The following is a 10537-nucleotide window of genomic DNA, read 5'->3' as shown; positions in this document are numbered from 1 at the left end:
GTCATTTCAGTAATATGATAAATGTGACTTATAAACAAGACTAGAAAGGGTGGATTAAGGAGTAGGGTTGGGGGTGGGGAAATAAACCCTTTAGTTACAATTTTAGGGAAACGAATCCACACGGTAAAACAAATTCCAAGTCAAGTTGCTCCACTGCTACACTACAGAAGTTTAGAATCTTAAGCAGATGAAAAAGGAATAAAGCATTTAAATGGGGAGAAAAAAAGGCCGATAAAATTTCTGGCTACAATACAAGAGACATATCATTACCATATGATCTACTGTGGGTGTCAGCCGGATTGTGTTCATTGAGGGAAACCTTATTTTTTAACTGTGCTATGGAGTAGAAGCAGGAGGTTTTCAACCTAGTGACAGTCACAGAGCAGCACCTGCCCCCTCCTCCTTTCCACACCTGCAAACTCTTTTGCCTGGGCTGAATATTTAGTGTAATTACATCTCAGCTTTGAGGGCTCCTGTGGCAGATCCCCGGATTAAAAGGTATGGTTTTCAATAATTGTCCTGAACTCTGCTACAGACTAATAAAACTTTGATCAAGTTGAGAAAAAAGGGATTATTTGGTAAGAGGAAAAAAGAAAACAATGTGTGCTAAACTTTTAGTAACCTTTATGCAGCATTTTAAACAAGTATTGCTTGAAAACAGAAAGTAAATATTTGGTAAAAATGGTTGAATGCATTGCTTTAGTTCTTTCTCTCTGTTCTTGCAAAGATGTTTCTTAAGAAACTATAACCTAACACCATGACTGTCTTTACTGATATATTTTTTATTTGTGCTAATTAAATGTTTAGCTCTTTGGGAAATGTTTATAGAAAAGTATTCTAGACTGGCATATTATTCGTAGTTGGATTATATATTTAAGGATTTATTCTCCTCCTGAATTCTTGTATATTTTAAGAACTTTAAAACCTCAGAGAAGTGAACGCTGGTGATAACTTATAGAAGTCTAATGTATACTATAAAATAAGAGAAATTATCACCAGAGAGGTGACAATAAACACTGAATATAATTATGCTGATTATTAAGGACTGAACTAAGATAATCTCACAGTTAGCTACATAATTTCTTAAATGTAAAGAAGAGACCCTGCCAGAATTTTCGCTGCAAATAAAATTTTACTATAAGATACATTCACTATAAAATGAAAGTGTGGGTTATTTTTCTTTCTAATTTCAAAACAGGGTAACATGATGACCACTGGTTAAATGGACTCCCAGTGATGTAAATACCTGTGGCTTTTTCTTCAAATTGCTATTTTGACCAGAAAAAGAACCACATGCCTCCTATAGTAGCCTTTATTTATGGATGGATACTGCTTTTGCTGTTTATTTTTCACTTATTTCTATTATTATGGAGGTTTTTAATTCACCTAGTGCTGGGGGATTTAATTGCTCTGCATGTACAGCTTCACTTATCTCGTGAGGGTTAAATTTTGACTTTGAAACTCACACCAAAGGCTTAAATGACATCATACAAATGTTGATCTGAATGGTATAATGAAATGAAGTAGTTTAAGAAACCAGAAATTATTATTTTTGACAGAACACATAAATTATGGCAATGAACTTTAGTAAAGTAGTGACATTCTTAGCAATTAGCATTTTAAAAAGAGGCATACATTCTAAGAATACTTAAAACAGTCGAAATGAAAATTTAATAGCATATCATCTCAAGAATAGTCTCCTTGCTGTCTACATGGGCTGGGTTTTTTTTTTTTTTTTCTGATTTATTAAGAAAGGAAGGAAATGATGAAAGAAATCATCAGTATCAACAGCCCACATTAATTGTTTTAAGATGCTGAGTTTTTAAGTATTATGACACTAATTTTAAAGAAGTTATTTCATGGAGGAATTTGTATAAAGTACCTGGACACATATTATTCTTCCCCAGGACATTCAGGGTTAAAATGCACGCACACACTTGCACACACACACACACACACAAATGATAAGTAATGGAAGCTTAAAAGCTGTCTGAGTTCAGCTTCAACCAAAAAGAATATTGTGTAGAGAATTTGTACCATTTTAACAAGAGTAAACAAGTGTAAATGATAATATTCCTCTGAGCTAATGTTTAGCCTTTCCTTTTTTTGGATTTGTGAACCAGGCATTTTCTGCTCTGGAGAAAGATCAGAAAGCGACATCTGCATTAATTCTTGTTGCTATTTATTAAATCTGCAATTAGTTTGCTTCATTTTTCTCAAAAATTGTAAGACATTAAATATGCAAGGCTAGCAAACTTGTGGTAAACCATAAACATTGCATTTTAATGTGAAACAGACAGAAAACCACTCTCTTAGATCCAATCCAAGGGAACACTGCCAAAACAATAGGGTCTCCTTTAAAAGGCAATGCAGTAACTGAGTGGGAATGGGTTTCTAAAGGAAACCGGATACTGAATTTAAAGGGGCAGTGTGAATAATAATCTTCTTGTTATTATTTAAAGGAAAAGTCACTATTCTGTATTGCATACGTGCTGCCTGAGACGTGCGTCAGTAATAAATACAAACTAAGAATAAAATTGTAAGAAATTTTAGAACATTTGTTTCCCCTCTAGTAGATCTGGGCAAACATTTCCAGAAGATACATTAAGGTTAGAGCATACAAAGACTTTTTCTTTTCTGTATATGCTATAATTGGATAGTGACTGAAAATAATTCTCTAATTCTAATTATGAATGTACAACTTTAATATGAACCCTTATAAGTGTACAATTAAAGATGATGAGACTAAAGATAATATCTACAATGTGTTCTGGGAATACTTTGAGCAGTTTCAGTGGGGTTTGAAAATATAAGAACTCAAAAATAGACTGTTCCCCCATAATCAACTACTTTTTGTTATTCAGATTTATTAAGATTTTGTTATTCAGATACATTTAGTTCAGCCAACTAAACAACTGACTTAATAACATAGATGTACATATCTATAAGGGCTTGTTGAATGAATGGATAAAAACTGTCTGGATTTGTCGAAATCATACTTTCTGTTTGTCGATTTGTTTATAAAATAGTCCTGTTGGTAAAATCAGATAACATATAAGTCATATAAAAATCAGATAGGATTTTCCATATATGTTTATTAGTTTATTAAAAATGATTAGTTTGAGAAACTAGCCAATAGATTTATTTTAAAAACTGAATCTTGCTTATACCAAGTTGAGGTTATCAATTTGATATCTTTCTTATGCTAGAAATTTGATATTGAAAAAAGATCATCATATTTTTAAAAATCAGACTAGTTGGTTGCCTAGAACAAATTGAATAACGTGTATTGTTAATAAACTGACGGTCAGTTGAGTCATGTGCAAAATATTGTGCAAGGCCCTGGTACACAACAAAGATTAAGACACGCCCTGAAGGAGTACATCTTCTAGTGGGGGGGGCAGGCCAAGCATGCGAAACAAATTACAATATAATGTGATAAGATCTTTAAAAGAGGTAAGCAACATGCTTTGGGAGCATAGAAGAGAAAGCAGCATCCTGCCTGAATGAGCCAGGGAATACACAAGGGAATCCCATTATCTCATTTAGCCTTTACAACACTCTTACAAGGTAGGTATTTTAAATGGTGATTAGCTTTGAGTGTCAGGTTTGAGGTGGGGACTGGGAGTAGAGAGAAAATGGAGAGAAATATGGCTTGAAATATCAGTTGGTATCAAATTATGTATGGTCTTATATGCAACAAAGGGGATGTAGACCTTATTGGCAAGCTGTGAGAAGTCAACAAAGGGTTTGTGGTAGGAAAAATTAATACAATGAAATTTAATTTTTAGAAGATGACTTGGGCAGCAGAGTGGAAGATGGCCTGGAGCAGAAGAAATATTCAAGGCTGAGTCCATTTGGAAGCTCTTGTTCAGGGAGTGATGAGAAGGGTCTGGACCAAGATAAATACAGTGGGGTGGAGAGATGAGATTGGCTTCCAGAGATATTTCTGAAGCAGGAACTGGAGCTCTCTCAAAACTTTATTTAATTGTGGCATGGCTTGTGTTGAGTGAGCATTGAAAATTCCAAAGTGGTTTATCATCATAACAGTTTTGCAGGTGGCTTGACTATATAACCCATGGTCTTAATTCGGACCCAAATTCAACCAAGCAGATTCAAATACTATTCAGATTTTCCTTCATAAGTAAATAGCTGTGCGAGTTGGTCTCTAATGTACCTTGTTACCTTCCAAATATATTTCTAACGCTCTGCTGCTAACAATAAATAAAATATGACTTTTTATGCTTTTCTCTATGCTCATTCCACTGTCAGGTGTTACTGAAGAATAACCATATACACTAGGCAAGGCTACTCTTCTAAACCTTTCATTTGTTTCCTAGGTTCCTTGGTTGTGAAAATACATGAGATAAATCATGAAGGCAACTTTCATCTTCCTCTTGCTTGCACAAGTTTCCTGGGCTGGACCGTTTCAGCAGAAAGGCTTATTTGACTTTATGCTGGAAGATGAGGCTTCTGGGATAGGCCCGGACGACCACTTTCCCGAAGTTCCTGAATTAGAGCCTCAGGCGCCCATGTGCCCTTTCCGCTGTCAATGCCATCTTCGAGTTGTCCAGTGTTCTGATTTGGGTGAGTGGGGTGCAGGCTCTCTTTACCTACCTTGTCTGCTTTATTCATGGGAATGGCTTCTGTGGGAGTTTTAGCATTTTCAGTTTTAATTTCTGCAATTCCAACTGTGAGAGACAGTGCCACCTAATGAGGAGTAAGGGAAGCAGAACAGGAGAGAAAGAAATAGCTTTGAAGTTAGGGGACTTTCTTCTAAGTCAGGGCTCCGTCACTTTGCAATCTTGGACGAGTCACTTAAAAAGAAAATAATCTTTCTGAGCTTCATGGCTCCCTTTCTGCAAAATAGAATTTTGAACAAAATAATATCTTATGTTCTATGATTCCAGGGTGATAGCTTATTTTAATTTGATGATTTGCTCTCATGAAATCTTAGATATTAAGAAAACCTGGGTGATCTCTCTACTCTTGGCTTAGCCCAGATAACAGTTTGAACATTACTAAATTGTAAAGTATGCAGAGTTATCAAGAGCAAAACAAGTAAACTTTTAGAACAGAAATTTATCTTTCAAGTACCAAAATACTCCCTTAATCCCTGGGTCTTAGTTTTGCCTCTGCCTTTGGCATTTTGTAATCTAGCTGTTTATATTCTTTAGAAAGTTTCAAAGGAAATCTTTATAACTAAGTTATGGTATAAGTATTCAACATAATCATGAAGCATATATCTCTATCCTAACACTGTAAATACAGTTTGATTTATTAGCTTTCAAGAAAAATTTGGCCTAGGAATTCCAAAAGCAATATACTCAGAAGATAAATCTCCAGAAAGTTCGAAGCCCCAGCAGATGGGCCAAAAGGGAATGAATTTAGTTTACATGGCAGCTGATTCACATTCCTCTTTTTTTTGGTTCATTTTTCTTACTGGAAAGAACAAAAATCCTCACAGAATGATTCTGCCATGGTGCATTTCCTTATAGAATAAACCTCATAGCTTTGTAGGGCACTTATTTTTGAAATCCTATATTTATTCAGAATATGCTTTCTAGGAGTATTTTGCAGGAAAATTTGCTACTAACTCCTAGAATTGCAATAAACTACATACAGAAACCCAGAAAGATGTAAAACATGTTAAATAGTAACAACTGAAAAACAAACACTTTGAGATAGATTCTTTGATGCTGACATGTACTGTACAGCCATTTAAACCCAAATAAAACGTGTAAATAAAGGCTTTAAAAAGGCTACAGGGTAATTCCACTAGATTAATTAATTAATTCATTAATTCAGAAAGTATACTGAGATCCCATAACGGGTCAGATCTGTTCTGGGTCCTGGGGAGAAAGGGATGAGGAAGACAAATATGGTCCTAGTTCTTGTGGGTCTGATATTCTACTGGTGGTGGTTATTCCTTTTTTGAATTGTGTATTAGAGACAAGGGGGATTAGATTACTAGCAAATTCTACAGAAACTTTTATGGCATCTAGAGATTACCTCCATTACTGGTTTAGACAGGAAAATAATGGTGTTAAAAATATCTGAAGAAGGGAATCACCATATGATGGATAAACTAGTGGTAAAAGTTTTTCAAATATTGCAAAAATGGCCAAGTTCCTAAGAAATGTGATGCAAGTTGAATCTCACTTTGCCTGAGAACAAGTTTAAAAGGATCCATAACTACCCCCCACTGCACATATTATCAACAAAAGAGTTGATATTTTTAAGGAAGCCTTGTCCAGTCACTTCACTGAAGTTTTATTCTTCCAAAAATACAGTTTTACTTTGCTTTCATGATAAATAACTCATAAAGCTTGACTCTGATTAAAGCATTGGGACAGTTTTCTAATTATCTATCACAAAAAAACTCCCAAGCCTATTGCTCAAAACTAAACAGAAAAATATAGCCTTAGGGAACATCAAGCTCACTGATGTGGATGTCTCATGATACAGTTTTTTGGTTGTCCTTGTTATTATTTTGCTTTGTTTATTTTGTGTTGTTTTCAGATGAGAACGTTTTCCAAGTTATCTTTTTCTCTAAGAGCCCAGAGTGTACGTCATTCCTTTGGGCTTACTGATCTTATATACAGAAGTAGTAGCTAAGGTTGTAATAATGATTCATTTGGGGGAACCATGTTTAAAGGGGAGTACTGAGTTCCAATGAGCAATGGTCTCATCCAAGTAACTTTTACTTTTTTTTTTTCACATATGCCTATTTAAATATATTGTCCAAAAAATCAGTCAGATATTTCTGAAACAGAAAATTCATTTCTTAAAAGGAAAAGCAGTCCACTGCCTTTAAAGAAAACACTGTATTCACGTTTTCAACGACTGCATAGCCTCTGCCCCCTTTATGATCATGGCAAGCTGTCCAGAGCCTTGACATTTTCATCTGTAGAGAAATCACAGTCAGTCTTAGAGATTCGATTATCTGTGTGAGGTACCTGACCCATAGTAGAGCCTCAATACATTTTTTCTATATGATAATTATGTGGAGTAAAAGATGAAAGAAACATAGGAAAAAGCAGAGAAGGGGAAATGGGCAACCTCACTCATAGCAACGGCAATGCAGTTTATTTTATTTTTTGTTTTAAGTTATCTAGTAATCTGAACACGAAGCTTGAATTATTATAGCAAAGAAAAAATGCAATGCACTTTGGGGTGAGAAATGTGAATGCCTATTTATACCAAGGACTAATATTTTCTTAAGGATTATTCTTGCTAGAGCTTTTTTTTTTTTTTTTTTTTTTTGCGGTTAAGTGGGCCTCTCACTGTTGTCGCCTCTCCCATTGCGGAGCACAGGCTCCGGATGCGCAGGCTCCGGACGCGCAGGCTCAGCGGCCATGGCTCACGGGCCCAGTCGCTCCACGGCATGCGGGATCTTCCCGGACCGGGGCACAAACCCGTGTCCCCTCATTGGCAGGTGGACTCTCAACCACTGCGCCACCACGGAAGCCCCTTGCTAGAGCTTTTAATGAGCAGAGCGGAGCTTCAGTGTTGAAGGACAATAGATCTTTGTCATCTTATTATCTACATAATGTTTAATATAAGCAAACATGTCTTATTCAAATGTCTGACTATTTTTGCCAGTAAGAAGTATTTCTGACAAAGTTAAACAGCATCAAAACTTTAAACAGTTCTTTCAAAGCTAAGATATGAAAACTGTGAAATTAAAATTGAATAATCAGTCCATGGGAAACTTGAGGTGTTCAAGAAGATCCATTGACTGTTTTAGTCCCTAGTTCCAACTTGTCAGAATAGCATTATAATATGTTTTTCTAGAGCATGGGGGATTGAAAAAGTAAACATATTTTAGCCTAAGAAAGTAATGAATTCTCCATTGATATTGGCCAAATTATTTGGCTGAACTTGTGATTTAACTTGTAATTTGAACCAGAATTTTATGAGACACATATTTTCTTTTCTTTCTTTATCTATCCTCTTAAGACATAAAAAGTCCACTCATAATTATAGCATTTATAAAAATAACAATATAAAAGTAAAAGTAGGATTAGCAAATTCAGAACCCTATGGGTTTCCTTAAAATAATAATTCCACAATGTTACTCATTCTTGTCTGAATGCCCTAATATTAATCCTGTGATTGGATGCTTTGTTTTATGTACTTAGTATCTTAAAGGAAGACAGTTCCCTTACTTAATGTACTCTTTGGCTCAGCCATTCATCTGTGGATCAAGTGTCACCAAGAAGCATTATTTGGTACCGACTTTCATCTCATTTATTAAAGGCACATCAGCCCTGCCATTAAAGGCACATCAGCCCTGCCAGGTGAAATAAGCATAAGTATTGTTTTTTAACTATTCTTCCAAATTAAAGCAATATTTATTGATACATTTCTTATAAACAACTTTCAAAAGAATTGAAATACCCTTAAAATATTTAATAGTGGGGCTTCCCTGGTGGCACAGTGGTTGAGGGTCCGCCTGCCGATGCAGGGGACGCAGGTTCGTGCCCCGGTCCGGGAGGATCCCACATGCCGCGGAGTGGCTGGGCCCGTGAGCCATGGCCGCTAAGCCTGCGCGTCCGGAGTCTGCTCTGCAACGGGAGAGGCCACAACAGTGAGAGGCCCACTTACCGCAAAAAAAAAAAAAAAAAAATTTAATAGTGGAAAGATCTTGGGTCATGAAGTTCAACACCTCTGAACTCAAGTCCTGCTTTACCATTTATTACCTGTAACTTTGAAACTTTCAAAACCTGTTTCCTCACTGGATAAATGGGAATATCTCTTACCTTATTAGGTAAGAATAGAAAATATTTATAAAAATATTTTTCATAGTAACTGTGATGTTCAGTTGACCATTTCAGACAAAGTCAGCTAATAACACGAAGTTATTTCTCATGATGTTCTTTATTTTTATGTGAAATTGAGAAACACTAAGTATATGACTTGTCAAGCTCGATACAAAATAGCACCTTCTCTCCCTTCCCCTGAAAGAAGGCCACATCACAAAATAGATAAAAATTAGAAAATTGTATAAATATCAAAATAGTATTCTCCAAATACTATTCCTTTGAACAAAATTGGTTTGGTTGAGTAGAGAGAACAATAAAGCTTTTGGCTATTTAATAATCACAGATGATTCATAGCCTGCATAGTTAGCCCTCTAGACATGATGCCGGAAGATGAAACATTTTATTTTGCCAAGCAAAAGCGTTGTAAATAACTAATGGTCCCTAAAATGTACCTCATAATGCAAAGGATATTTTACTTTTTAAAAATCTCAGGAAAATGTACAACCCTTTAAATTGCATAAAGTTAGTTTTCTTCTTTTTAATCATTTTGCTTCAATTGGTGGAAATTTTGTTTGTTAGTGGTCACCACTTGGAACATAGATGCCAGAGCTTGTCTCTTGTTTGGGGAAACTGGTTTTCCAGAAGCAAATCTTATGCATGAAGTAAATGAACCATTAGACTTCTTCCATGAAATCATCCTAGAAGAATAAATTAGGACTATTTGTAGAGGGGTAGAGAGAATGCTGGAAGCTTAGTTGCTTTCATTTACATCTAGCTTTACAGCAACAGGGATGTGGGGTGACTCTCATTCAGAGTTTCAGATGCATCAAAAGGGTATCTCTAAGATGTGGTGCAAGAAGGAGGCTGTGCACAGAGCATGCCCATGGGTTGCCTAAAATAGTTTTGGGTAGGGATAGAGTATGACAGATCTCAGATGCAGCAAGAGGAATGCTCAGGTGTGATCCAGATAACCAAAGCCCCTGACTCAAGGGGCTAAAGGTGAGGAGGAGGAAGAGAGGGGTCAGAGAAGGCCAAAGGAAGCATCTGTCTCCTTGACCTGACAACTGACATTTCCCTGGTTTCCTTCTTAGTCCCAGGAGGGAGAGAGAGGCAGCTGTGTGGGATCAAGGCATTTGGTTAGACTGCAGCTGTGATGCATTCTCCTCTGGAACATCATTCCTGGCTCCAGAGGACAGGATGGGAATAGGTTAGTCAGAATATCAATTTCCTGGACGAATGCAGGAGACCCTCTAATCTTAACTTTTGTCCTTCAAAAGATTAGCAAGAAAATTATATATTTCCTTGAAAATAAGGATAAAGAAGAATTAACCCAGTTTGCAATCTAGTCTTAACAAAAGGAAGAAGCCCTGTAGCAGCTACACTGTAACACTCAAGATTCAATTAACCCTTGACTCAGTCTGAAGATGGTTTTGAGGCAATTTCTGCAGCCTGCCTACTTCTGTGCTTTCACTGTAATCTATATTTGCTTTGATGATTCTGCAATAATCAGTTATATGTACATAGATAATAATTATTCATTATCTTTAACTACTTATTTAAATATTTACTTTCTCTACCAGAAGAAGAGCATGGTGATAATTTATCTTTTGGTCTTCCACTCCAAAAAATGCCTTATACTTGGTAGGTTCTCAAACATCAATAAATGCTTGATAAATGAATAAATGAACATATGCATGGCTTAGTGCTTGAATGAATGCATAGTTCTACAATATTCTTGATTCAAGCTGGAAACAGGGTGGAACATGGCT

The 10537-nt window shown here is 36.1% G+C and overlaps 1 protein-coding gene across 1 annotated transcript in view; it reads left to right on the top strand.

Moving 5' to 3' along the window:
* Positions 1 to 3542: 3542 nt before the first annotated feature.
* The window catches only part of DCN (decorin), a 34237-nt gene continuing 27242 nt past the window's right edge, over positions 3543 to 10537 (top strand). Inside the window, exons 1-2 of the mRNA XM_079714397.1 lie at positions 3543 to 3570; positions 4341 to 4587. Of these exons, the coding sequence (XP_079570523.1) occupies positions 4374 to 4587 (214 nt within the window). The 5' untranslated portion in view covers positions 3543 to 3570; positions 4341 to 4373. The remainder of the gene's footprint in view (positions 3571 to 4340; positions 4588 to 10537) is intronic.

Source organism: Hyperoodon ampullatus (assembly GCF_949752795.1).
Source record: "Hyperoodon ampullatus genome assembly, chromosome: 11".
Lineage (NCBI taxonomy): Eukaryota > Metazoa > Chordata > Mammalia > Artiodactyla > Ziphiidae > Hyperoodon > Hyperoodon ampullatus.
Note: the sequence above shows the minus strand (reverse complement) of the source record. Positions and strands in the feature narration are given on the sequence as shown.